We start from the raw sequence: 27,965 nt of genomic DNA, 5'->3' as shown, positions 1-27,965 counted from the left end.
CTCCACCAAACTGCAACAAAAAATAGCCGGGCGTTGTGGCGGGTGCCTGTGGTCCCAGCTACTGGGGAGGCTGAGGCAAGAGAATCACCTAACACCAGGGGCTGGAGGTTGCTGTAAACTGTGATGGCACAGCACTCTACCAAGGGCAATAAAGTGAGACTCTGTCTCTATAAAAAAAAAAAAATACAAAATCACATCTTTTTATTTTTTTGAGACAGAGTCTCGCTATGTCACCCTCAGTAGAGTGCTATGCTGTCACAGCTCACAGCAACCTCAAACTCCTAAGGCTTAAGCTCAAACTGCCCGCCACACGCCCAGCTATTTTTTTGTTGCAGTTGTCATTGTTGTTTAGCTGGCCCGGGCTGGGTTCGAACCTGCCAGTCTTGGTGCATGTGGCTAGCACTGTACCCACTGTGCTATGGGTGCCGAGCCAAATTTAAATATCTTAATCGGCTTTATTTATTATTCTAGTTACTTTCTTGAGAAGATTAAAGCAGAGGAGACTTCCTATCATGCCATTAACACTGGCACATTGGGGATTTGGCTATTCTCTCTCCTGATTTCTTGGAAGGTCAGATAAAGATCTTAGTTTCAGGTTGGTAGTGTGGAACTTCTGCATGTGACTCCATTGATTTGATCCATTGGGCCTAGTGCAGGACCTCAGTCCAAATCAATGGCTTTTTATAAATTTTATATAACAGGTTGAAACATTAAAAACCATATGAACACATCAATGGATGCAGAGAAAACATTTGATAAAATTCAACATCTTTTCATGATAAAAACATTCAGTAGAGGAGATATGGAATTTCCTTAATCTACAACTATCCTAGTAAAGGGCATCTATAAGTAAATTACAGCTAACACCATACTTAATGGTAAAGTATTAAACACTTTCCCTTTGAGGCTGGGAATAAGACGAGGATAAATACTATCACCATCCTGCTTTACATGGTACTGGAGATTCTAGACACTGCAACTAAGCAAGAAAATATAGAAAAGATATAGAGATTGTAAAGGAAGAGGTATAACTCATTATTTACAGATGGTATGATTGTATACGTAGGAAATCTAAAAGAAATCTAAATGAACCTATTATAAGCTATTGGAATTAATAAATTTAGCAAGATAACTGAATGCAAGAATACGTAGTGGGCACTATTAGAAACAATACTTGGAAAATGAGATTTACAAAGCAGTACAGACATCACATGGGAATAAATCTTATGAAAGATGTGCAAGACCTCAACATGGAAAATTATACGTGTTGTTGAGGGAAATTAAAGACCTAAATAAAGTATACCATGTTAATGGATTGTAAGTCTCAGTCTTGTTAAGATAGAAGTTCTCCCCACATTGATCTATAGATGCACTAAAATGCTAATCAATATCCCAACAGGGTTTTTATAGAAATCAGAAAGCTGACTTTAAAATGTATATGGATGTGCAACAGACCTAGAATAACAAAGAAAATCCCTAAGAAGAACAAGTTAGAGAATTATACTACCAGAAACTGAGATGTTTTGTAAAGACATAGAAATTAATATAGTGTGGCTCAGTGCCTATGGCTCAAGCAGCTAAGGCGCCAGCCACATACACCTGAGCTGGCGGGTTCAAATCCAGCCCAGGCCTGCCAAACAAGGACGGCTGCAACCAAAAAATAGCCGGGCATTGTGGTGGGTGCCTGTAGTCCCAGCTACTTGGGAGGCAGAGGCAGGAGAATCGCTTGAGCCCAGGAGTTGGAGGTTGCTGTGAGCTGTGATGCCACGACACTCTACCCAGGGTGACAGTTTGAGGCTCTGTCTAAAAAAAAAAAAAAAAAAAGAAAAAGAAATTAATGTAGTGTGGTAATGGTGCAAGAATAGATAAAGAGAACAATGGAGCAGTCTGTCCAGAAACAGACCCACCTGTAAAATCATTTGATTATGACGAACTCTCCATTACAATGCAGTAAGTAAAGGACAGTCTATTTCTTTTTTTTTTTTTTTGTAGAGACAGAGTCTCACTTTATGGCCCTCAGGTAGAGTGCCGTGGCCTCACACGGCTCACAGCAACCTCCAACTCCTAGGCTTAGGCGATTCTCCTGCCTCAGCCTCCCGAGTAGCTGGGATTACAGGCGCCCGCCACAACGCCCGGCTATTTTTTGGTTGCAGTTTGGCCGGGGCCGGGTTTGAACCCGCCACCCTCAGTATATGGGGCCGGCGCCTTACTGACTGAGCCACAGGTGCCACCCTATTTCTTTTTTTTTTTGAGACAGGATCTCACTCTGTTGCCTGGACTAGAGTACAGTGTCACAATCATAGCTCATTGCAACCTCTAACTCCTGGGCTCAAGGGATCCTCCTGCCTCAACCTCCCTAGTTACTGGGACTATTGGCGTGCACCACCACACCCCGCTTATTTTTCTACACGTGTTTTGTGGAGATGGAGTCTTGCTATATCGTTCAGGTTGGTTGTTAAGCTGGTCTTAAACTCCTGGCCTCAAGCAATCTTCTTGCAAGTTGGCCTCCAAAGTGCTGGGATTACAGGTGTGAGCTACTACATCCAATAGGGGCTTTGTCGGGGGTGGGGTGGGATAGGAGTGTCTTTTCCAACAAATAAACCTGAGGCAATTAGATACCCATACAGAAAAAAAATGAACCTTAACCCTAACCTACACTTCACATCAGAGATGGATCAGAGCCCTTAATGTGAAAGGTAAACAATAAAGCTTTGAGCAACAGAATAAGGCAAAATTGGATGATAAATCAAAGTTTAAAGTAAAAATACGTCCATATGGATGTAAATGGAAGGAGGAAAAACACCCTTCTTACAGAAGAATTCCAAATAATAAGACAGATAGATGGTTCTTCTTCTTGAGAGCAGGCTGGAATTAGTGACTCACTTCTAATGAGATTATAGAAAGTGGAAAAACAGTAACTTTACTATGAAGAAACTTGGCAAATACTGCCTTTACCAAGTGATCAAGGTTAACATCATCACTGGCAAGTTGATATATGTAGTGTACTTATGTTAAGGACACTTAAATGGTATTCTGCCCCCAAACCCATAAATACAGTCTAATCATGGAAAAAACATTAGAAAATCAATGGAAAAAAAATCCCAAACTGAGGGAGTCTACAAAATATCTGACCAGTACTCCTTAAAACTGTCAAAGTCCTGAAAAACAAGAAAAAATCGAGAAACTGTCATAGACCAGAGACTAAGGAGACATAACTAAATATAATACCGTATTATATTATTTAGTTATTTATAATAACTATTTAGTTATTTATAACTATATATGAGATGTAACTATGAGATAAATATATATATTTAGTTATTTATAACTATATGAGATAATATATATTTATTTATAACTATATATATATTTAGTTATTTATAACTACATATGAGATATACAGTTATATCTCATCCTGGATGAGATCTTGGAACAGAAAAAGGATGTTGGCAGACAAAGTGATGAAGCTCAAAGTCCACAGTTTTGTTAATAATGATGTACTGATGTTAATTTCTTAGTTTTAACAAATGTACCATGGTATTATAAGATGTTAACATTAGGGGAAACTGGGTGAGGGGTATTTGTGAACTCTCTGGACTATTTCTGCAACATTCCTATAAATCTAAAATTATTCCAAAATATCCATATTTTAAAAAGACTATGGCAACCCTCAACCCTCCAACCCTCATATATTGCTTGTGGTGATAGAAACAGTTCCATTTATTTGCAAAACCGTTTAGAGTTGCCTAGCCTTTGACTCAGCAATTTTCCTCATGAGTATCTATACAAAAGAAACCAGTGCAGTTTTATTAATAGTCTAAACCTGAAAACAGATGTCCATCAGCTGGAGAATAGGTAAATGCTGACATATTCACCCATATGGATGAATCACAGACACAAGCTAAAGAAATCAAATGCAGGAGAACATAATGTTCGAGTCCATTTATATGACACAATACTAATGGATGGTGATTTTGTCATAGTACTCATGCTAGAGCAAGGACAGTAACTTATCAAGCTACACACTTAAGGTTAGTGGACTTTAAGTCTCAATACTTTAACTTTGGTAAAATATATATAATGTGAAATTTAGCATATTAACCATTTTAATGTACAGTGGCATTAAGTACATTCACAATGTTGTGCAACCATAACCACTATCCATTTCCTTTTTTTTTTTTTTTTTTTTTTTTTTGCGGTTTTTGGCCGGGGGTGAGTTTGAACCTACCACCTCTGGCATTTGGGGCCAGCGCCCTACCCCTTTGAGCCACAGGTGCCGCCCACCACTATCCATTTCCAAAACTTTGAGACAGTCTTATTTTGTCACCCTTGGTAGAGTTCCTTGATGTCATAACTCACAGCAACTATAAACTCCTTTGAGTTCAAGTGATCCTCTTGCTTCAGCCTCCCAAGTAGCTGGAGACTACAGGTGTCTGCTACAATGCCCAGCTATTTCTTTTAGAGACGGGGGTCTCAGGGTCTCGCCTTTGCTCAGGCTGAGCTCAGGTGATCCACCTGACTCGGGTCTCCCAAGTGCTAGAATTGCAGGTGTGAGCCACTGCACTCAGCCTCATTTCCAAAACTTTTTTGAGACAGAATCTCACTATGTCACCCTGGGTAGAGTGCTGTGGCGTCTCACAGCAACCTCCAACTCTTGGTCTTAAGCGATTCTCTTGTCTCAGCCTCCCAAGTAGCTGGGACTACAGGCGACCGCCACAATGCCCGGCTATTTTTTTGTTGTAGTTGTCATTGTTGTTTGGCAGGCCCAGGCTGGGTTCGAACCCACCATCTGTGGTGTGGGTTGGCGCCCTAGCCACTGAGCTACAAGCGCCAAGCCTTTACAGAAGTTTTTAATGATCCCAAACAGAAACTCCTTTCTCCTCCTGCTCTCAGCCCATGGTAGTGACTATTCTGTCCATATGACTTTGCCTACTCTAGCCTCCATATTAGTGTTTTTGTGTATTTTTGAGCCAGATTGGAAGAGGAAGAAAAGGGTGAGTTAACACAAGTCTCGAGAAATTTGGTTGTGAATACCCGGCTAGATGGTAGCTGGAGGGGAAGAAGATGTGGGTTTTTTGGTTTTGTGTTTTAAGATGGTTGCAATTTGCCTTAAGAATCAAGTCCCCCCCCCCCCCCGGGCGGCGCCTGTGGCTCAGTCGGTAAGGCGCTGGCCCCATATACCGAGGTGACGGGTTCAAACCCGGCCCCCGCCAAACTGCAACCAAAAAATAGCTGGGCGTTGTGGCGGGCGCCTGTAGTCCCAGCTACTCGGGAGCTGAGGCAAGAGAATCGCCTAAGCCCAGGAGTTGGAGGTTGCTGTGAGCTGTGTGAGGCCACGGCACTCTACTGAGGGCCATAAAGTGAGACTCTGTCTCTACAAAAAAAAAAAAAAGAATCAAGTCCCCCCATTTGTGGAAATTTGATGTGAGGCCTGCAAAAGGTAAGATCAAGGCACTATGTTCTGGGGTGGGGAGAAACATCACTGGAGAAATTGGGAGCAAGATGAAGGGAATCTTCCGCCAAGGTTGACTTTTCAACTTAATAATATCACCAGGATCGGAGTACTTTTACCAGACACTGGATTAGATGCAGGACAAAACTCTTTTTTGAGACAGAGCCTCAAGCTGCAGCCCTGGGTAGAGTGCCATGGCATCACGGCCCACAGCAACTTCCAACTCCTGGGCTCAAATGAGTCTCCTGCCTCCGCCTCCCAAGTAGGTGGGACTACAGGCACCAGCCACAGTGCACGGCCATTTTTTGGTTGCAGCGGTCATTGTTGTTTGGCGGGCCCGGGCTGGATTCAAACCCACCAGCTCAGGTGTATGTGGCTGGCGCCCCAGCAGCTTGAGCCACAGGCACCACACCGACAAAACTCTTTTATAGCAACCCAGCAAGATAGATATTATCTCTATTTTATTGGTAACAACTTAGGTTGAGAGAAACCATTTGCCATAACCCAGTTTTTAGTGAGCAAGCTCAACATATTTGAGATTATAACCAACTTCGTGAATGTCTGTGAAGGCAAACAATTTTGGCCCTTTAAACTAGTATGGAAGTGTTCTGGTCTTCACTGGGTTATTCTGGGCAGCTTAAAGATGCTCAAGGGTGGGAGGTAGGAGGGTAAGGTGAAGAAATTAGGAGGTGTAGAAAGAATGGGAGATGGCCAAAACCACAATCAGTCTAATTTGACTAGGAAATAAAATTTGGCCACGCCTTTGGTAAACTGGGGAGAGGCCTGCCATGGACTGAAAGCATCTATGGGACTGGGACCAGCCCAGGATTGGCTGTGCAAAGCAAACAGCAAGCATATAACTATGCTCAGGAGTACAAGGAGAACATAGGCAGCATGTGGCTGCAAAACTGGGGAGAAAAGTCTGGGATCCAGTGCTACAAACAGGGAACATCCTCAGGAGACTAGCCAATGCTCCTGGAAGGCATGGGGCTAGTCACAGGGCACTTAATGATTGGAAGAAAAATCTAAATCAGAATATCTTGAACATGTTAACTAGATAAGTTCAACAATGATCAGCTGACATATTTATGTTAAATGGCTATTTGTGTTACAGTCAGAATATTCACGTATTTATTTTTAAAGCACTTAAAAAACCCAGACTTACAGTAAAAGCTCTAAGATGTGTTGTTTCAAGTACATAACTATCTATACCTTCACCCCATTTACTAAGCCAAAAAACACATCAAGCAACTTTAAGTTCATAAATTAATAATGAGATACAGAAACCCAACCAGGATGGGAGAGAATGTGCTCTAAGTTAGAAGCAGACAGCTCAGCTCCTTAATGATGCCTCCCCTAAAGCATCTGTGCTCCATTGCAATTGAGGTTTCTTCTCAAAAATTTGAAAGTGACATTTTAGATCCTCTAGCTGTGGCTGGTTTAGTCCCGCAATTCTAATGGTGTGATAGAATCAAGTGGTTGCCTGAGGAGGTCAATCCAAGCTTCCAGGTCTCACTCCTGTAGGCCTCAATTATCCACATAAGGCTCAGAAGGGCTGACACATCTGAAGGTTGAGAAAATTTGCTTAAAAGGGGAACTGCCACTCCAGCATAAATTGTCCTTAATCCTACTGTTTTCACTTTGGAGATGGTGAGTCCCCGAAAATCATGGCCAAGATGTCCTACGTGGCTTTCTCTGAGAGTTTATCCCCAAGAGGCAGCCATCTAGCCACTTGCTCTTTATCACATTTCCAATAGCTGCTCCATTTCCTTAATGGTCGCTGTGAAATCATTTAGTTGACAATTAAATAAAGGACGCTGTTCTAGGAATTGGGCCCTTTCTTCTTCTTTCATCTTCAACTTTACCTTTAAGGCCTGCATTGAAAGACATTTAAAAAGAAAAACATAGAAAAAAATTTCTTAACTCACTGACTCACAGGAAAGACAATAGCACACTATGCTTCTATTCCATTGAGGAGGACCTCTGGAATGCCAATAGACATTGTATTTTCTTTCTTTTTTTTTTTTGAGACAGGGTTTTGCTAGCTCTTTCACCTTGGGTAGAGTGCTATGGCCTCATCATAGCTTACTGCAACCTCAAACTCCTGGGCTCAAGTGATCCTCCTGCCTCAGCCTTCTGAGTAGCTGGACTATAAAGATACACCACCACACCTACTTCATTTTTTTTTTAAATAAACTTTATTTATTTATTTATTTTTGTGGTTTTGGCCCGGGCTGGGTTTGAACCCACCACCTCTGGCATATGGGACCGGTGCCCTACTCCTTGAGCCACAGGCGCCGCCCTTCTTTTTTTTTTTTTTTTAAGACAGAGTCTCAAGCTGTTGCCCTGGGCAGAGTGCTGTAGTGTCACAGCTCACAGCAACCTCAAACTCTTGAATGTAAGTGATTCTCTTGCCTCAGCCTCCCAAGTAGCTGGGATTACAGGCGCCACTACAACGTCCAGCTATTTTTCAGTTGCAGTTGTCATTGTTTTAGCTGGCTCAGTCTGGGTTCGAACCTGCCACCCTTGGTGTATGTGGCCAGTGCCCTACCCACTGAGCTACAGGCACCGCCCATTTTTCTATTTTTTTTTGTAGTAACAGGGTCTCTCTCTTGCTCAGGCTGGTCTTCAACTCCTGACCTCACATGATCCTCCTACCTTGGCCTCCCAGAGTGTTAGGATTACAGGTGTCTGTATTACTATGGATTCCTGTATCTAAACTGTAGAAATTAAATCCTCCAGATTCAATGCAAAAATCTCACAATTCATCTAAGCAGTCAGAAGCACTCCAGATCCAAGAATTTCTTATTACAGGTCTCCTTCTTGAAATAGCCAATTTCCACAGCATGAGTGTCATAAAGGTTTCAACTCTCCACTTTAAGCAGCCTACTGGGTTGCATAATGCCTTATGCCCTGCAGGTGTGAACACTTCTAAGAAACCTCAGGAATAGAAAATTAATGGAAAAAACTAGTAAAATCCAAATGCACTAGTCATGCACCAATGTTGGTTTCTTAGTTTTGACAAATGTACCAGGATAATTTAAGGTATTACTATGGGAGGAATTAAATTTTCAGAATTATTTTGCAACTTTTCTGTGAATCTAAAATTATTTCAAAATAGCTAGATAAATAGAAATAGAAAATAGGAAAGAAAGAGTCTTCCATAATCTACCTACTGTGGTAGGAAATGGTAATCTTGCCTCAGGTTGATGTCTGACTCACCTGTAACTCCTCCATCTGTTTTTTGGCTGTTTCGTTAAAAAGCTTCAGTTCATCTTTCAAAGTTTCTAACAGCAACTAAGAAGAAAGTACAATGTAGTAAGCAAATCATCATATAAAATGAGAGATAATCTGGATGCTGGCTAATGACTCTTCCATTCACTCAGGCACTTGTTGGGCATCTACTAAATGTGCTCGGCTTGTACTTCCTTTAGGAACTTAACACACACAATAGCCAGGTTATCCCACTATAACACCCTCTGTGCTTCACAGACCTTATATGCAAAATATAGTAGCCATGGAAGGGGTGCCTATCGACTGTGAGGACTGACAAAAGGTTCCACAACTAGTGTTCTATGATGCTAAGATGACAGACAATTGATCTTCCTGGGAAAGAGATCATAGAAGTTCCTGAAATTTTAGGCCCAATTGCCTATCTACTTCAGGGAAGACACCAAAAAAGCAGCTGAGAAATCAAATTTAATAGGCTGGACCTTTGCATTATACAATTCTCAGCAAAGAAGTAAGTGGAGAAATTGGGTAAAGTGTATGCGGGAGGAACCAGAAAGTCCTCTACAGAGGTTCACATTATCATTTGTTTTAAAGAAGTACATTTTCAATTCAGACTCACATTTGTAAGCACAAAGATACCTTCCAAGTAAAATCTGTTATTCTGAGTGTACATCCCATTGCTCTCCTCTACCATCCTGGATAACCAAAGGCCAGCCCTGCTTGCTGAGCACAGAGCAGAGAGACATTCTGACATTTACAGAACCCCATGGTCACTGGACCCTCGCCCATTCACGTCCATACTCTCACCATAGAGTCCGTGTGATCTGTCGTGGCTTCTTGCTGTGATGCCAGGGTCTCATTGTCTAAAGCTGATAGATATAACAAAATCAGCCTTAAGGAACTATACAGCTTAAATAAAGGAAAATCCTTCACTGGACAAGTATAGGAATATTCATGAGGGAAACTTCTGTGTCTGATACTGGACTTTTCTCCCCCGAGTTCTTACCTTGGCAGGGTCACATATGCCTGCCCTCTAGAGCTGTATTTTATCTCCTTTCCTCTCTAAGTTTGGTTATGGATAAAAATTCACTCTACTTTCTCCTTAGCTAAGTAGCAAATTTGTCCACAGGAAATATATAGGTTGAATTTTTTTTAAGAATTTTATTTACAATATACAAAACTTGTGCATGTGTGAGACATAAGGGTCTCACTATCACCCAGCCTGGAATACAGTGGCATGATTATAGCTCACCACAGCCTCGAATGGCTGAACTGGAACAATCCTCCCGCCTCAGCCTCCCAAGTAGCTAGGATATGGGTAGCCTAATTTTTTGCCCAGGCTAGTCTTGAACTCCTGGCTTCAAGCAATCCTCTTGCTTCAGCCTCTTGAGTTGGCAGGACTACAGGTGTGAGCTTCCATGACTGGCTCCACAAAAAAAATGTTTTTTTGACAACAGGGTCTTACTTCTGCTGTTCTCTCTAGAATGCAGTGGTGTCATAGTTCACTACATGGGGCTCAAGCTATCCTCCTAGCTTAGCCTCCGAAGTAGCTGGGACTATAGGTGTGTACCATCACACCCAGCTGATTTTTCTATTTTTTTTTTTTTTTTTTTTTTTGTAGAGACTGGGTCTCACTCTTGCTCAGGCTTGCCTCAAACTCCTGGTCTCAAGCAATCCTCCCACCTCATTCTCCAGAGTGCTAGGATTACAGATGTGAGCCACCATGCTCAACCCACAAAATTATTTTAAAAACTTCAGGCTTTAAAAAATTATTTTTGTTAATAGTACATGCATATTATAAATTAAGATCATGCAAAATATTTACAGTGACTATATTTAACTATTTTATTTATTTTTGTTTGTTTTTTTTTTGGGAGATGGGGGTCTCACAATGTTGCCTAGGATGGCCAGACAACCCTGCCAATGTTGCCAGGCCTCAAAGTACTGAGCTTAAGCAATCCTCTTGCTTCAGTCTCCTGACTAGTTGGGTCTACAGGCCTATGCCACCACACTTAGCCATGGTGACTATAAAGATTCCCCTAAACCAGTGGTTCTCAACCTTCCTAATGTTGTAGCCCTTTAATACAGTTCCTGTGGGTCATGACCCACAGGTTGAGAACCGCTGCCCTAAACCATGACCTGCTGGTTAACCAGAACCATTTAAAGCCAATGTTCCTTAGTTCAAAAAGGCTTGAGCCTCTTTCCTGGGCATTCTCTGGCTCTGCAAATCAGTCTGAGGCCCTCTGACAATCTATGGCAATTCCTTCTTTGCTATAGACTTTGCTATAGACAGAGGACAGGAGTCATATTTTAATCACTGTGATTCTGATTAACCAGGTTTAGGAATAATTGAAACAGTATTCTCTCTCTCTCTCTTCACATAGGAAAGTTTCCAGTATGCTTTCTTTTCAAAAAAACTTTTAACATTTTATTTCAGGCTGGTTGCAGTGGCTCATGTCTGTAATACTGGCACTCTGGGAGCTTGAGGTAGGAGGATCCCTTGAGCCTAGGAGTTTAAGACCAGCCTGAACAACAGTAAGATCCTACCTTAACTAAAGATATGGAAAAAATTAGCCAGACATGGTGGCTTTAAGTCTCAGTTACTCAGGAGAATGAGGCAGTAAGATTACTTGAGCTGAGGAATTTGAGGTTGCGGTGAACTATGACGAGGCCACCGCGCTTCAGTTTGGGCAATAGAGTAAGACTCTGTCTAAAAAAAACAAAACAAAAAAATTTTAAGTTGCTATATCTCTCTCAAGAAAAATAAAAGGTTCTGGTTTATTTGCAAGGTCATACCTGTTGACACTAAATGGATGTCATAAAGTGTTCAGGTGAGAAAGAGGTAAGCCTCTCTACAATCACCAAAAATTCCATTAGGCAAAAATCACTATCACATGAGAAAAAAGAAAGACTCCCCCAGATCTTTAGGCATTTGCTAAATGACCTTTGTACTGACTGGGCCAGCTGATGCCATGCTTCCAGTGTCAACACAGGAATAGCACATGTAGTGATTCTCATGCAGGCAGCTGTGTGCTCTTACCTGGGATGAGGCCTTTGCTCTCCAAAATTGCCAGACAGTTGTCTTGAAACTTCTCCAGCAGCTCTACCTTCTGGGTCAAGTCCTTCAGCTCTCCCTGTTGGAGTGCCACACAGACAAATCAGGGACTGTCCTATTCCCTAGGAGTAGTTGCTTTTTCTTGCCTGTGCATAAGCTTGGCTTCTTCTCTTTCTGCCCTTGGGCATTACGAGCTTGTTCACCACCCAAGGGCCATCCCTAAGGATTCTACATGCACGGCCCAGCGGCAGCTGATGATAGAGGTTTGGTGCTTCTCCTACCTGAGTTTCAGTCAACTTCTGGTGCAACTGCTTATTGATGGCCTCTAAGACCTGGTTCTTATCCTTGAGCTCTTCCTCTGATTTTTGCTTACATGGTGGTTTGTAGCTGTAATGACAGTTGTACTCATGGAGAGGTAAAGGGGTTAAGGGGTGGGCTATGGAGATACACAAACAAGTTTGAATCTCGGGTTTGTTATACAGCGGTATATGACCCTTGGTGAGCTGACCTTCCTGAGGCTCTAGTTCCTCATGTCTAGAATTAAGATAATACCAACGTCTCACAATAATATGAAGAATAAAAAGTACAAGTACAATTCTTAGGCTCAGCTGCTGATACATGGTAAACATTTAATAAACTGCCTTTAGCATCATCAATATTAAACCTTTTTGAAGTTCTCAGTCTTTCTTGCTAGTGTTTTTTATTTTAGTCACAAGTGGTAATCTTTCTTTTTTTTGAATGTGATAAGGTATCAAAACAATTGCTAGTATTTTGCCTTCAAAACTTTTAAGATATGCCCAAATGATATGGAACTAGAACCTATTTGTACAGACTTTTCAACTTATTATTTCTGTTGTTAAGACTGCAAAACTTCCAGCTAGCCTTAAACAGAGGTGGATCCTTCTCTATAATAACTACCACAACTAGAATACCCACCTTAAGATCACTAACCATTGTAGCCCCTCCTATCCTGAAGGCTTCACATGCCTGTTAACGGGCCCTAAGTGGGTTTGATTTCCAATCAGCAGTGGTCCTGGTATGGAGCCCAAAGCTTGTCTGGGACTCAGTATAATAATGCCACTGATTCTTGCCCTGACAATGGTTCACAAACCTAGCTGTGCCTCATGCCTGAAAATTTCACTTATGTTCCCAAAATTGTACCTGAGTGGAATTTAACATTAAACAAGTCCATGAGTCACTCTGATGCACAACCAGGATTGGTTATACCTTCTAATAGCAGCCAAGTTCATATACCCCAGTGCTCACCCCTTTTTGACATTCCTTCTGTTGGCAGTGTCTGCAACCTTCATCTGCCTAGAGAAGCAAAACCAAATAAATTAATCAGAGGATAATAGTATTGTTACGTGTGTCATGAACAGGCTAACAAAGACCTTGAATTTCTAAGAACCAGAGATTATATATAAGGCAAACAGCACAGTCTTGAAAGCTCTGAGGATCCATGCATTTTTGTTTCAGCACAGACTACTGAAAAAGGCTTATTAATAGGGAAGTGGTACTCTTCCTGACAGCTTCAACAATCTGACAGATGGTGTGGCTGTATCATATCAATCTCACCCACCTGGGAAATGAATGCTTGGTGGGGACACACATACACACAGGGCTACAATGTGCATGGACCAGCAACCTAGGCTTACCACTAGCCCCCACTCAGCACAACTGCCACTTAGGGCTGGTTTCACTATAGTACTGCCCATTTGTACGTTCAGAACAAGTGGTAAGGGAAGAGAGAGGTGGGGCTCGTAGCTCAGTGGGTAGGGTGCCGGCCACATACACCGAGGCTGGTGGGTTCAAACTTGGCCCAGGCCAGCTAAAACAAAGATAACTGCAACAACCAAAAAGTAATAGTCGACATTGTGGTGGGTGCCTGTAATCCCAGCTACTAGGGAGGCTGAGCCAAGAGAATTGCTTAAGCCCAAGACTTTGAGGTTGCCCTGAGCTGTAACGCCACAGCACTCTACCCAAGCAACAGCTTGAGACTATCTCAAAAAAAAAAAAAAAAAAAAGAGAGAGAGAGAAGAAAAATTAACTTTTATCCTAATACTTGCTGTGTCTCTTCAGAACACATCAATATAGAGCAGTGGTTCTCAACCTTCCTAATGCCGCAGCCCTTTAATACAGTTCCTATGGGTCATGACCCACAGGTTGAGAACCGCTCATATAGAGGGTCCTGACAAAGAGCTCAGCTATGCTGTGCTACTCAGGGCCACTAATCATAGGCTAGTCGTTCGGAAGCCTTGTGCTCCCTAAAACCTGATTTTCTTAGCACTGAGAGATCTAGTAAGATGTTCAAATTGGACACCTGTAATCTGCTCTCACCCATTCTCTCGTCTCGATTTGGTGATTTTTGCAACATCATTCTCTAGCCCTCCTGAATGAAGATGTTTGGAAACAAGGACTTCTTTGGACCTTACAGGTAACAGACTCTTCTTAGAAGTGCCTTGAGTTTGTGTGTCTGCAAAGAAAAATAAGAGGGTACAATCTCAAGCATCAGAACCCCATAGTTGCAATGCTGTAATAAAACAGAGTTCCATTAGAAGTTGTCATATCCTTTACTTTCATTCTGGCCAATCTTGATGTGTGAAGATTTTTTTTTTTTTTTTTGGCTGGGGCTGGGTTTGAACCCGCCACCTCCAGCATAAGGGGCCGGTGCCCTACTCCGTTGAGCCACAGGCACCGCCTGATGTGTGAAGATTAATTCGAAAGAATAAAGCTTCTAGGGTAACTGGCAACAGAAACCAAAATTCTTTAACTGTGACAGTGCTGCATGTTTGAGGATAGCCAAAACTTTCATTGAACCGAACAGTAAATATGAATGTAAAGATTCTTAACAGTAAATAATGAAAGGCAGGGTGGAAGTTAGCAGGCAAAACACAGCCAAGTCCTTGCACATATTGTCAAGCTTGCCAAGCACCCTGCACACTCTTCTAGACAACACTCAAGATTCTTTGAGTTTTTCACTCTTGCTAGTTGTGTTTAAAAGAATGTTTTCCTAATTATACTACGAGACATCTGTGTATCCCCTGCACCTAGCAGAGTAGCTGGCATAAGAAAATAGAGATTCAATAACCACTTGTTGAATAAGTGAAATGCTTCAGTTTCATGGGTTGTTTTGAAGGCCATCTCTATACTATCTCCTCTGGTCTCTTTTCTTCTTCCATGCTGATTGCCTCTACCAACAGCCCTTTTATTTATTTATTGACAGGGGTTCACACTGTTGCCTGGGCAAGAGTGCAGTGGCACTATCACAGTTCACTGCAATCTTGAACTCCTGGGCTCATGTGATCCTCCTGCCTCAGCCTCCTGAGCAGGTGGAACTACCCACCAGGCTTGGCTAATTTTTTCAAATTTTTTTTTTTTTTTTAGAAGGGGTCTTGCTTTTGCTCAGGCTGGTCTTGAACCCCTAGGCTCAAGTGAGCCTCCCACTTAGGCTTCCCAGAGTGCTAGGACTACAAGTGTGAGCCTAGCCCCAACAGCCCTTTGCATTTGTTTACCTGTCATTAAGTTTAGAGGTGTCCCATTTGGCATTCTATTTTGACCTTCTTGGAAGACCACTAGTTCCCTACTATAACACTCTTCTTCCCCAATGAAAAGTGTTTTTCCGGCTCAGTGCCTGTAGCCCAGAGGTTACAGCGCCGGCCACGTACACTGAGGCTGGAGGGTTCAAACTCAGCCCGGGCCTGCTAAACAACTACAACAAAAAAAAAAATAGCTGGGTACCTATAGTCCTAGCTACTTGGGAGGCTGAGGCAAGAGAATCGCTTCAGCCCAAGAGTTTGAGGTTGCTGTGAGCTGTGGTGCCATGGCACTCTACCGAGGACAACATAGTGAGACTCTGTCTCAAAAAAAGGGGGGGGGTTTCCCTTAGCCTTATGCCAAGTCCCCCCGCCCCTGCCCCCCACACACATACCATGCGCTGCCTGCCATCTATATTCCACAGCAAATTCAACTGATCTTGGGGTTAAGCAGCACCCCCACCCCTTATCTTCACACACAGGCTATTTTACACTATAATTTCACTTTGTTCACTATAAAATGGTCCCGTTAAGCTTGATCTAACTTAAGAGCCATTACCATAGAATCAAGTTCAAGAATTCAGGCACAGGCTCAGCGCCAGCCACATGCACCAATAGTGGTGGGTTCGAACCCAGACTGGGCCAGCTGAACAACAATCACAACTGCAACAAAAAAAAATAGCCTGGTGTTGTGGCGGGCGCCTGTAGTCCCAGCTTCTTGGGAGGCTGAAGCAAGAGAATCACTTAAGCCCAAGACTTGGAGGCTGCTGTGAGCTGTAACGCCAAAGCACTCTACTAAGGGCGACATAGTGACTCAGTCTCAAAAAAAAAAAAAAAAAAGAGAATTCAGGTACAAAGCACCAGATCATAGAGATTAGGATCAGGACTTTATTTATTTATGAGACAGAGTCTCACTCCGTTGCCCTGGGTAGAATGCTGTGGCCTCATAGCTCACAGCAACCTCCAACTCTTGGACTCAAGTGATCCTCTTACTTCAGCCTCCCAAGTAGCTGCGGCTATAAGCACCTGGCACAAGGCCTGGCTAGTTTTTCTATTTTTGGTAGAGACTGGGTCTCACTCTTGCTCAGGCTGGTCTTGAACTCCTGAGCTCTACAATCCACCTCCCAGAGTGCTAGGACTGTAAGTATGAGCCACCATGCCCGGCCTGACATTCTGTATTTAATTAGTTTATTTTGGTAACTCTAGCTACACACATTTAGAATAAGTTTGGTTTCTCAAGTAGACAAATAATTTCAGCTAGGTGCAGTGGCTTGCACCTCTAACTCCAACTACCTGGGAGAGTCAGGCAGGAGGATCATTTGAACCCAGGAGTTTGAGGCTGCAGTGAGCTGTGCTTTCAACACTACACTTCAGCCTGATTGACAAAGTTAAGACCTCATCTCTAAAAAAAGTAAATAAGTAATTTCAGGTACAGATTCATTTACTGGGCACCTGCATTCTCTATTTTCCATATTTTTACCCACAAAGACTCTTCTTTCTTTGAAGAGTCTGTCTGAAGTAAAAAGTAATCTGATGATTCTCCTCTCTCAAGTATTAGTAAACTAAGAATAATAACAAATATACTCCATGTAAAATGGAGGGTTTTTTTTTTTTTTTTTGCAGTTTTTGGTGGGGCCAGATTTGAACCTACCACTTCCGGTATATGGGGCTGGTGCCCTACTCCTTGAGCCACAGGCACCACCTTTTTCTTTTTTTTTGAGACAGAGTCTCACCATGTTGCCCTGGGTAGAGTGCTAAGGAGCCACAGCTCACAGCAACCTCAAACTCTTGGGCTTATGCGAGTCTCTTGACTCAGCCTCCCAAGTAGCTGGGACTACAGGCACCTGCTACAATGCCTGGCTACATGTAAAATGGAATTAATAGTAAATTGATCAAAATTGACACTTGACTGACTGGAGTCTGTTCCAATGGTTCATATTTGCTAAAACCTATGAATTGCATCATTGGGGAAAAATTTAGTAGGATTTAACAAAGCTGTCTCCTAAAAATGGGTTAGGGTTAGTAATCGTAGCACTCTGGGAGGCTGAGGTGTGTGTACCCCATGAGCGCCGGAGTTTGAGACTAGCCTGAGCAAGAGGGAGACCCTGTCTCTACTAAAAACAGAAAAACTAACTGGGTATTGTGGTGGGTGCCTGTAGTCCCAGCTACTCAGAAGGCTGAGGCAAAAGGATTGCTCGAGCCCAAGAGTTTGAGATTGCTGTGAACTATAATGCCATGGCACTCTACCCAGGGCAACACAGTGAGACTCTGTCTCAAAACAACAACAACAAAAACAAACAAAAAAACCCCCAAAAGCTGAAGCTTAAAAACAACCAACTCATGCTCTAAATGCAAACAAAAAACCTTAGAGATAGCCTATAACTTTTACTGCCTTGGTTACCTATGATCACAAAACTGGGACAGGGATAGAAAGCAGAGAGATGAAAATCTCTCACTTGGCTGGCAGAGTTACTCACTGGTGGCTGACAGAGGGGCACTGCATTTAAGGGAAAGACACAGCTGTGTGAGGAGTTCTGTCCCTAGCTGGTCCAGCAACTCCTAGCCTTGTAGGTGCCAGGACCACCATTCAATTTAGGTGGTTCTGATGCAACACAAGACAAATAGAACCCTTTAAGCCTTTGGAGAAAAGCTTATTTACTTCACAGCTCAGTCCTGCCACTGCTCATCAACCAGCTGCGTGGAATCATCTGGGAAGGGATCGTAAATAGCTGCTCCATAATCTCCCACAACAGTTTTCTGACATCTGAAGCTTATTCTATGCTATAATCTCTAGATTAGGTAGCTTGACAACTACAGACCCTACCAGATGACTTTCAGCTGCAAGCAAAACAACACAAAGCAAGATGGCATAGGAATTAAAAATGTTTTTAACCAGGTCTCTTGTTCTCCGCTTTCTCACTTCACTCAACATTTACTGAGAATGTGCTAATGACAGATACTGTACAGAGCCCACTCTTGAAATGACTCTCCTCTCTCCTCCCTGACAACAATCCCTCAAGATAGCCTAAGTCTAGAAATAAAACGATAACTGGTCAGAAGAGGATTCCTAGCTTAATGGGAATAATACTATAATAGCCAGAAACGTGAATCTAACTGATGAAAGTAGCACAGATGCAGGGGAGGAGTGCAGGAAAGGTCTAAAATCCTAGCATTTGGCTCTTCCTTTAATTCCCATCATAAACTTACACAGCCTGGTTGTAGGAGGTCTAGCAGGTTGTCAGAACCGACGGAAAGCCCTCTTTCTGACGGCGACCCTCATTCCCACCCATTGATCAGATTCTCACATTCCAGTGCCTGACCAAGCCTGGCTAGTCCGCAGTGCCCAGGGTGGTGAGTAGGGGCGGCGTGGACACCCACCTGCGGGCAGGCCGTCGCTCAGCATAAAAGGGGCCTGTAGGCAGTACACGGTCTTATCCACACTGGTCATCGTAACTGGGCAGCACGGCTGGGCCCTGGAATGTGCAAGGTGAATGTTACTCAGCACAGGGCCACCGGGCACTAGCCGGTGGAGGGCCCTGGGACAGCGCGACCCGGCCGGCCCTAGCTCCGAGTCGGAAAAGAGAAAATCCTCTTTTCCCGGCCCATCCTGTCTGCCCCAAGATCCAGCCCAGTCCTTCGCCCCGGGAGAGCCGAACCCAGGCGCCAGCTCCTCCTGCTCGTAGTCCTCGTCGCCCTTGCTCAGAAGATGCTCCGCTGCAACCGTCCGGCCGCCCACCAGGTCTGCCGCCTGTGTTTCAAACGGAAACTTCCGGTAGCTGGGCGGAAGCGGGCGCGGATCGCCCTCTTTAAGCAGCCCTGCTGTACGGAAGACTTTGTCCTTGGCCGCGGCCTCGGGAGCTGCCATGCTGCACGGAAGGGTAGCGCGGGGCGGGAGCCGGCTCCCTACCGCGGGGCCGCGGAGCCCCCGGGTCTGGGCGGGGGACTGGGTGGTGCGCAACGCAGGCTGGAGTGCGGCTGATGAGCCTCAGGCGTTGTGCTCCAAGCAGGGGACGCAGACGTGGCTACGTGTAGAGTCCATGTCACAATCTACTTGGTCTATGATTTTAGGGATATTACCAGCATCTTGGTTGAACCTGATAGTACAGGTTACTTGGATGAAAACTACACATTATGAGTGGAGAGTGTTAATCGAGACTTGAGGAAGAGGGCCTGTGGGCTGAAATACCTAAGGCGCTTACCGGTGGTCCTATCTTTGATAGCACTTATCTAGATTTTAAAGTAGACAATCGCAGTGAGTAGGGCGCCGGCCCCATATGCCGAGGGTGGCAGGTTCAAACTCAGCCCGGCCAAACTGCAACAAAAAAATAGCCGGGTGTTGTGGTGGGCGCCTGTAGTCCCAGCTGCTTGGGAGGCTGAGGCAAGAGAATCGCGTAAGCCCAAGAGGTAGAGGTTGCTGTGAGCCATGTGACGCCACGGCACTCTACCCGAGGGCGGTACAGTGAGACTCTGTCTCTACAAAAAAAAAAAAAAAAAAAAAAAAAATTACTCCTAATAAACTGGGCAGAGTTCTCCATCACTTAAATGCACTCGGATGAGTTGCATTTCATCCAATAAATATTTATTGAGCACATACTATGTGCTCAACTCTAAATGGATGGGTAGGGTGATGGTGCAGAGGCCTGGAAACAAGTTGTCTCTTCAACTTTTGGGGGGAACTGACCTGCATTCCTTCCTCTCTTAGGTGAGTAATCTGGAGGGGCCCAAAATGTCTATTCTTTTTACCACAGGGAAATCATTCTCAAGGGAATCATCTGGGTGGAGGTCACAAGAGCTTAGCTGAAGATGGATGGGATGAGATCCTCTTGGAAGATGGCTTTAATCTGGTTGGAAGTCTGGAGACTGTTGCAGAGGCCAAGAGATTGTCTAGGCCCAAAATGGGATTGTGGGATTAGAGCCTTTAAAAACTCCATGCTTCTACTCAGAAGCTGGAATTTGGATTTTGAGCTACCATTTTCCTTCTTTGCCAGAAAAATAATAAACTTCTCTTCCTTCTCCTCAAACCTCTTGTATTTTTCTGATGTAGCTTTGGGGGACAAGTGGCAAACTTTCAGCAACAGTGAGGGAGAGCAAATATTAAGGCTGACCGTAGGTCTGCCCTCTTGGAGTTTGCAATCTGGGGAAAAGTGAACAAATAATCACAAATAAATATTTACTAATTGTGGCAAAGCTGTGAAGGAAAAGTACAAAATGCTATGAGAGAGAAAATCAGGGAAACCTACACTAAATTGGGAGGTTAGGGAAGATCTCTCTAACGTGATGTTTGATTAAGGAAAGATGAGGTGGGGGAAGAATAAGAAAAAAAAGTCAAGTGCAGTAGATCACACCTGCAATCCTAGCACTTTGCGAGGCTGATGTAGGAAGATCACTTGAGGTTAGAAGTTTGAGACCAGTCTGGACAATATAGTGAGACCCCATGTCTAAAACAAATAAAGTTAGCTGGTATAATGACATCCTGCTACTTTGGAGGCTGAGGTGGGGTGATAACTTGGGCCCAGGAGTTGGAGGCTGCAGTGAGCTATGATCATACTACTGTATTCCAGCCTCGTGACAGAGTGAGACCCTGTCTCAATATATATATATATGAAAATAAAAAGGGCTGGGTGCAGTGGCTCATGCCTGTAATCCTAGCACTCTAGGAGGCTGAGGCAGGTGGATTGCTTGAGCTCAGAAATTCAAGATTAGTCTAAGCAAGAGTGAGACAGGTTCTCTACTAAAAATAGACAAATTAGTCTGGTGTCATGGTGGGTGCCTGTAGTCCCAGCTACTTGCGGGGGGTGAGTGGGTGGGGCTGAGGCAAGAGGATCACTTGAACCTAGGAGTCTGAGATTGCAGTGAGGTATGATGACTCCACCACACTCTAGTCTGGGGCAACAGAGTGAAACTCTGTCTAAAAATTTAAGAGAAGATCACTTTGGCCACTCCATGGAGAATGGATTGAAGTGGGGCAAGAGTGGCAGTAGGGAGATAGTTGGAAGGCTATTGTCATCATTCATGGGAGAGGTAATGGTAGCCTGGCCATGATGGTGGTGGTGGTAGTGGAGAGAGAGAAATAGACACACTGCAGATAGCTCTTGGAGGTGCAATCTCAGCTAGAATGGATGTGGGGGAAGGAGGGGCAAAGGAGAAAGGGAGTGGAAACATAAAGGATGACTCCCGGGCTTGCATAATTGTGTGGACAGAGTCACTATTTTGTGTTGGGGAAAACTGAATGTTCAGTTTTGAACATGGTAACCTTAAATGCCTTTGAGACATTCTAGTGGAGTGCTCTAGTGGATAGAAATACTACCCTTGAACCCAGAGGAGAGTTTGGGCTGGAGATAAACTCTTGGGAGCTATTGGTATATGCATTTAAAGTCTTGATACTGGATAAGATCATCAAGAGAAGAAGCATAGAGAGAACCTGGGGCAATGGACAGGAACACTGACTTTGAGAATTTGCAGTGATAATAAGGTCCCTGCCAAGAAACTCGATAAAGAGGTGCCAGAGAGGTGAAAACAACAAAAGGATGGTGTCCCAGAGCCAGGAAGAGGAAGTGGTAAACTGCTGAAGGAAGGAGTGGTAAATTTCTTTTTTAAAGACAAAATCTGGCTCTGTCGCCCAAGCTGGAGTGCAGTGGTGCCATTGAGATTCACTAAAGCCTCAAACTCCCGGGCTTAAGCAATCCTCCTGCTTCAGCCTCCCGAGTAGTTTTTTCAGAACTTTCTGCCTATTGTATGTTGTGTGTGCTTTTTATTCATTTCTAAAATTCTCTTGGTATTTCATTTGGATAATTTCTATTGCTGTCTTCAAGTTCAATACTCTCCCCCACCCCAAAATGTCTAAACTGTTGTTAATCCCATCCAGTGATATTATATTTAAAAAAAAAATTATTTTGAGGGCGGCGCCTGAGGCTCAGTGAGTAGGGCGTCGGCCCCATATACTGAGGGTGGCAGGTTTGAACCCGGCCCCAGCCAAACTGCAGCAAAAAAAAGCCAGGCCTTGTGGCAGGCGCCTGTAGTCCCATCTACTCCAGAGGCTGAGGTAAGAAAATTGCCTAATCCCAGGAGTTGGAGGTTGCTGTGAGCTGTGATGGTACAGCACTCTACCAAGGGCAAATAAAATGAGACTTTGTCTCTAAAAAAAAAAAAAAAATTATTTCAGATTAATATGAGGATACAATTAGGTAACAATGTCAATGTTTGCGTTTGTTAGGTAAAGTCCCTATTGTATCTGTGTCACTCACCCAGGAGGTGTGCCATATGTTGTCTATAACTGTCTGTGCCGGGGTCGCAGATATAGATCAGCAGTCAGAATGTTTATGAAGAAGCAGAGGACTACAGCTCGCTCCAGCATGTAGCAACCTCTGTTTATTTCTTACAAGCTTATGTATTTTTTATTTATTTTTTTTGTAGAGACAGAGTCTCATTTTACCGGCCTTGATAGAGTGCCATGACGTCACAGGACTCACAGCAACTTCCAGCTCTTGGGCTTCCGCGATTCTCTTGCCTCAGCCTCCCAAGCAGCTGGGACTACAGGCACCCGCCACAACACCCAGCTATTTTTTGGTTGCAGTTCAGTGGGGCTGGGTTTGAACCCGCCACCCTCGGTATATGGGGCTGGCACCTTACTCACTGAGCCACAGGCGCCACCCCATACTTTTTTTTTTTTTTTTTCAAGGCTTTCTCCCATCTTTATTCTGGGGAGGAGGAATCCTCATCATCATCTTCCTCGCCTTCGTTGTTGAATGAACAGGGGGTGTCACCTCGGGACTCAGAGCAGTGAGAGGTGGCACTGCTGGACTGGTGACTGTTTGGGGCCAAGAACTGCCTGGTTGCTAAGGCCACTTCAGCATCCAAGGATAACCCTTGGTTTACACTTGACTGGGGTAAGGTGGCACCAGTGGTCAGGTCTAAATTCAAAACTGATTGGGTAGAGTTCAGTAGTAGTCCCTGATTTAGCCAAGAAGGTCATGTGGAGATATCTGTGATATAAGCCTTTGGCACCAGGGACTTAGCAAGTTTCAGATCCTCCAGAGAGCACTTGCCCGGCTCCAGGTCAAAGGACATTCTCATCCGCTTCAGTACTTCTGTGTCATCATGGATTTCAAAGGTGTTGTCGAAATTAAAAAGATATTCAAACTTATCACTGGAGATGCTGCAGTCTATGACTGTTCTTCTGCTTGTATCGATGATTATAAATGGCAGCTGGATGGTGGAATTCAGAACTGGAGGTCCCTGATTCTGCTGTTCATTTTGACAATTCTCTGTACCAGGTTTTTGAAAGCAATTTGCTGTAGGAGAAGCTCTTGCAGCTGGGCCCGCTTCTGCTTTATCTGTTCTATCTGCCTGTGCTTCTCTATCTCCAGGTTTTGACATTCCTGAGCAGAGTTGGTAGGTAGGCCAATCCACTTGATTTCTTTCTTTTCTTTGCAATTATGTTCATTGCCATCAGCACATTTAAAGCATCATAAACTCTTTGCCTAATGTTCTTCTGATTGTAAGCCTGCGAATCAGCTGCCAAATGGTTATTAAATTGGTGAACTCTGACACCAGCTCATCAGCTACTTCATTATATGACGTTGTGCCTTTTCGCTGAACTTTCTCACACACTTTCACTGAAAAATGTCTGAAGCCTTTTCCATTTTTATCTCCTTTTTTGCTTCGTTTACTTTCTGAAAAATCAGAGTCTAGAAATTCTCTAGCCTATTTCCTATCACCAGGGACCCAGCCAGCAGCTTCTGCTATGTGTGTCTGAGTAACCATTGCTGGTGCAGGGGTGTATGGATTCCCAATCAGAACGCTTCCTGAACTGGTTAGTCTCTGTGGTGTGCTTATAGTCATTTGGGGTCCAACATTCACATTTATTGGTCCTAAGGTTTTTGGTAAAATCTTCGTTGGTGAGTTGGTGCTGGGAACTGGAAATGCAGCAAATGAAATGTTACCTGGTTTTGGGAAGCATGCCTCTCACTCTATACTCTTTTTTTTTTTTTTGTAGAGACACGGTCTCACTTTGTCACCCTCTGTAGAGTGCCACGGCGTCACACACCTCACAACAACCTCCAACTCCTGGGCTTCGGCTATTCCTTTGCCTCAGCCTCCCGAGTAGCTGGGACTACAGGTGCCTGCCACAACGCCCAGCTATTTTTTTGTTGCACTTTGGCCGGGGCTGGGTTTGAACCCGCCACCCCAGTATATGGGGCCAGCGCCCTGCCCACTGAGCCACAGGCGCCGCCTAAGCTTATATACTCTTAACACTAAGTTCTGCACATACACATTCTAATAATAATACTAATTGGCAGCCAGTGGTTTATAGGATAAGAGTACAAAGAAGCCACGCAGAGTGACCACAAAAACTTATTCAGCCATTTGTCTGAGAAAACAGGTGTAACATGTAACTGAAATGCACATCAACTTATCTTGTTTTCCACATCCAAGGTCCCTTCCAGGACATTCCACAGCCAGCCAGACTCTGTTTGCAGAGTCTGCCTCCCATTTAACTAGTTTGCTAATCAGCTCAGAGGGTCTTAAAGGAACATCCCTTCATATGGACTCTGAGAAAGCTCTTTAAACATATGTTAATGGCACTTGAAGTTACATTGAGGCTACACCATATACAATTACGTTGTGCCCATTAAGTGAGAGCACACCAATCCTCCTCCCTCCTCTCCTCTCCCGCCTCCTCACCTTCCCCCCATTTTAAATTGAATTGAGTTTTTTTTTCTTTTTTTTTTGTAGAGACAGAGTCTCACTTTACCGCCTTTGGTAGAGTGCCATGATGTCACAGGACTCACAGCAACCTCTAGCTCTTGGGCTTCCGTGATTCTTCTGCCTTAGCCTCCCGAGCAGCTGGGACTACAGGCGCCCGCCACAACGCCCGGCTATTTTTTGGTTGCAGTTCAGCTGGGGCTGGGTTTGAACCGCCGCCCTCGGTATATGGGGCCGGCGCCCTACTCACTGAGCCACAGGCGCCACCCTGAGTTTTTTTTCTTGTGTCGACATACATTAGTTCCTCTACTGGCTTCGTATTAGAACTGAGTACATTGGGTACTTACTTTTCCATTTTTGTGATAGTTCACTAAGAAGAATGTGTTTCACCTCCATCTGGGTTAATACAAAAGATGTAAAGTCTTCATCTTTTTTATGACTGAATAGTATTCCATGGTAGGCATATACCATGGTTTATTAATCCATTCCTGGGTTGATGGGCACTTAGTTTGTTTCCACATCTTGGCCATTGTAAATTGAACTGCAGTAAATAAGCTAGTACAAATTTCCTTCCATCTAGTGATTTTTGAAAATCTCAGACATTGTAGGTTTCATCTCTAAAGTTCAAGGAGGGTGCCTGGGACCAGTGGCTCATGCCTGTAATCCTAGCACTCCGGGAGGAGGAGGCAGAGGGTCACTTCAGCTCAGGAATTCAAGATCAAACTGAGCAACAGTAAGACTCCATCTCAACTAAAGGTAGAATAATTAGCTGGGCATTGTGGTGGGTGCCTGTAGTCCCAGCTACTCAAGAGGCAGAGCGGGAGGATCACTTAAACCCAGGAGTTTGAGGTTTCTGTAAATGAGGCTTATCCCATGACACTCTAACCTGGGGTAATAGAGTGATACTCTGTCTTTAAAAAAAAAAATTTCAAGGCGGGTATTTAAAAACAGCTTCTAATTCTCTATTTAGAACATGGAATACAGTTATAACTTTTAATATCCTTGGGTAATTCTCACATTCGTGTCACTTCTATGTTGGTTTCAGTTGATTTTTCTGATTCTGGGTCATATTTTGCATGACTGATAATTAAAAAAAGTTTATTAAGACACATCAAGTTTGTATGTGGGAGCACTCACTGATGAGTAACTCAAAGGGGTGGTTAGAACTTGTGCTTATGTTGCATCTTAACAAAAGAATAATAAATTTTTAGAGAAGTGACGAATCAAAGGAGATGGACTTTGAGTTTCTGGACTCCAGTGTGTGAAGGTAAATGTACAGGGGAACTAATGGAAGACAAAATGGCTAGTTAGTGAAGTTTGCTATGTAGATTTCATTCATGCTGTCTCCCACTGAGAAAGGTCTAAAGTTGTCTCTGGTGATTGTGATTAAGTTCTGTCCTTCCTGCTATCAAAGGGATGAAAGAGCCCTTACAAATTTGTGTCATACATTTATAAAAAAAGTAGAAAGAGCAGAGAGCGTTTCTTTTATCTGCTTCTTCTCGATTGGCCTTCAGCTCAAAATAACTCATATGGGAAATTGGCATGTTTTGGGGTGGCATTTTCTGCTACCCTTTATTGACTAACTCCACTAAGTAGGAAGAAAAAATTCATGCGTGGCTGATTGAAAATAGACCGGTGTGGCTCAACGATGGTAGGAAGGAGTAATACTTCCAGGAAGCAGAGCAATGAGTACTGATGGTGACGGTGTTAAGTGGTCTGGACGGCAAAGTGAAATGTTAAGTGGTCTTGATCATATGTAAGAAGGCATGTTGATTACTGAATAATCACAGATTGATGGACTGGTTTGTCGTATTCTAGAAGGAGCAAGATGGCAAGATTATAAGATCATAGACAAAGGTGTTTGGGAAAGTAGCACCTGAATGAATTTATAGAATTAAGCATAAGATGTGTGGATCTTTTTGTCTGAAATCAATGTCTGAAAGATAGCATCTACTGAGGAAGAAACACTGACAATGGTAGAGCCTTACTAGGTTCATTGCCCACTCCTCAAGAGGAAGCCAACACACTGAGACAACAGGGGTTACAGCAGGGAAAAAGTTCAATATCACAGGCACCATGCAAGGAGACAGAAGGAAGTTCTCAATTCATCTCCCTCAGAATTTAAGAGAAAGGGTTTTTTTGTTTTTATTTTTTTTTGTTTTTTTTTCCGGACAGAGTCTGTCGCCCTGGATAGAGGTGCTGTGGTGTCATAGCTCAGTAGCAACCTCAGACTCCTGGCTTCAAGTGATCCTCTTGGCTCAGCCTCTAGAATAGCTGGGACTAGAGGTGCCTGCCACAAGGCATGGTTAGTTTTTCTATTTTTGGTAGAAATGGGGTCTCATTCTTGCTCAGGGAGGTCAAGGGATCCACCCATCTCAGGCTTTTAGAGTGCTAGGATTACAGGTGTGAACATCCTTTTAAAGATGGTTTGATGGGCAAAAGGCTAGGCAATTGAGTCTGCTAATTGGCTGGGATGGGGCAGAACTATAGGAGTATAGCAATTGTCTTCTTTGCTGAGTTGGCTCTTGGGTGGAGGAGGTCACGAGACCTGTTGAGTCAGTTCTTCAACTGGTATGGGCCATTGGTCTGAGTGAGTCAGCTGACTCACTGGAATTCAGGGTCTGAAAGATGTCTCAAAAGCTAGCCTTAGGTTTTACCGGGTGATGTTATCTTTGGGAGAGATAGAAAAAGCTAAGAATCATATGACCATGACGCCGAGCAGTAAGCAATTATAGGAAAGCAAGCTAGGAACAATGGCTGATTATATATATATATTTCCCCTAGTACAGTTCCCACCTTGTGGCCCTTTATTAATTTTATAAAGGGCAGTTTCAAACACCTGTGTGACTAGATGTGGCAGTCAGCCAGTTCTGTCATTAGCTACCCAGTAAATACAATGGGCCCAGCCATGAGCACAGCCATGGTAATAGGTATGGAAGCTGTTTGGGAGCCCTGCTGCAGCTAAGCTAGCTGCTGCTGCCACCGAAGG

The 27,965-nt window shown here is 43.6% G+C and overlaps 1 protein-coding gene, 1 long non-coding RNA gene and 1 pseudogene across 3 annotated transcripts; 1 reads left to right on the top strand and 2 right to left on the bottom strand.

The window, feature by feature from the left end:
* Positions 1 to 145: 145 nt before the first annotated feature.
* KNSTRN (kinetochore localized astrin (SPAG5) binding protein) lies at positions 146 to 19,136 on the bottom strand. Of its 2 annotated transcripts, none has more exons than XM_053594542.1 (9): positions 18,928 to 19,136; positions 18,650 to 18,744; positions 14,076 to 14,211; positions 13,005 to 13,052; positions 12,020 to 12,125; positions 11,724 to 11,817; positions 9,491 to 9,552; positions 8,675 to 8,749; positions 146 to 1,803 (listed from the first exon to the last, which is right to left on the bottom strand). In XM_053594542.1, exons 1-9 carry the CDS (start codon positions 19,134 to 19,136, stop codon positions 1,570 to 1,572), a joined length of 1,059 nt encoding a protein of 352 aa, XP_053450517.1. In that variant the 3' UTR covers positions 146 to 1,569. The 2 variants fall into 2 exon arrangements, with proteins under 2 accessions (XP_053450517.1, XP_053450518.1); XM_053594543.1 differs by lacking the exon at positions 146 to 1,803 and adding an exon at positions 6,555 to 7,326.
* On the top strand, positions 19,054 to 20,292 carry LOC128587988 (uncharacterized). The gene is made up of 2 exons (XR_008380669.1): positions 19,054 to 19,149; positions 20,020 to 20,292. It is a non-coding gene; the product is annotated as an uncharacterized LOC128587988 (long non-coding RNA).
* A 2,671-nt stretch (positions 20,293 to 22,963) lies between these two features.
* On the bottom strand, positions 22,964 to 24,126 carry LOC128587985 (transcription factor Dp-2-like; annotated as a pseudogene).
* Between the last annotated feature and the right edge of the window lie 3,839 nt (positions 24,127 to 27,965).

Source organism: Nycticebus coucang, chromosome 6 (genome assembly GCF_027406575.1).
Source record: "Nycticebus coucang isolate mNycCou1 chromosome 6, mNycCou1.pri, whole genome shotgun sequence".
NCBI lineage: Eukaryota > Metazoa > Chordata > Mammalia > Primates > Lorisidae > Nycticebus > Nycticebus coucang.
This window is presented reverse-complemented; position numbering and strand designations above follow the sequence as displayed.

What these genes read in the sequence shown, in the direction of transcription:
- KNSTRN (XM_053594542.1), bottom strand. Translation starts at nt 19,136, where the DNA reads ATGGCAGCTCCCGAGGCCGCGGCCAAGGACAAAGTCTTCCGTACAGCA. An exon ending in AAATCGAGACGAGAGAATGG is followed by an intron (nt 13,053 to 14,075) that starts GTGAGAGCAGAT and finishes TTGCTTCTCTAG; the next exon opens with GCAGATGAAGGTTGCAGACA. An exon ending in CAGATCACACGGACTCTATG is followed by an intron (nt 8,750 to 9,490) that starts GTGAGAGTATGG and finishes CTTTCTTCTTAG; the next exon opens with TTGCTGTTAGAAACTTTGAA.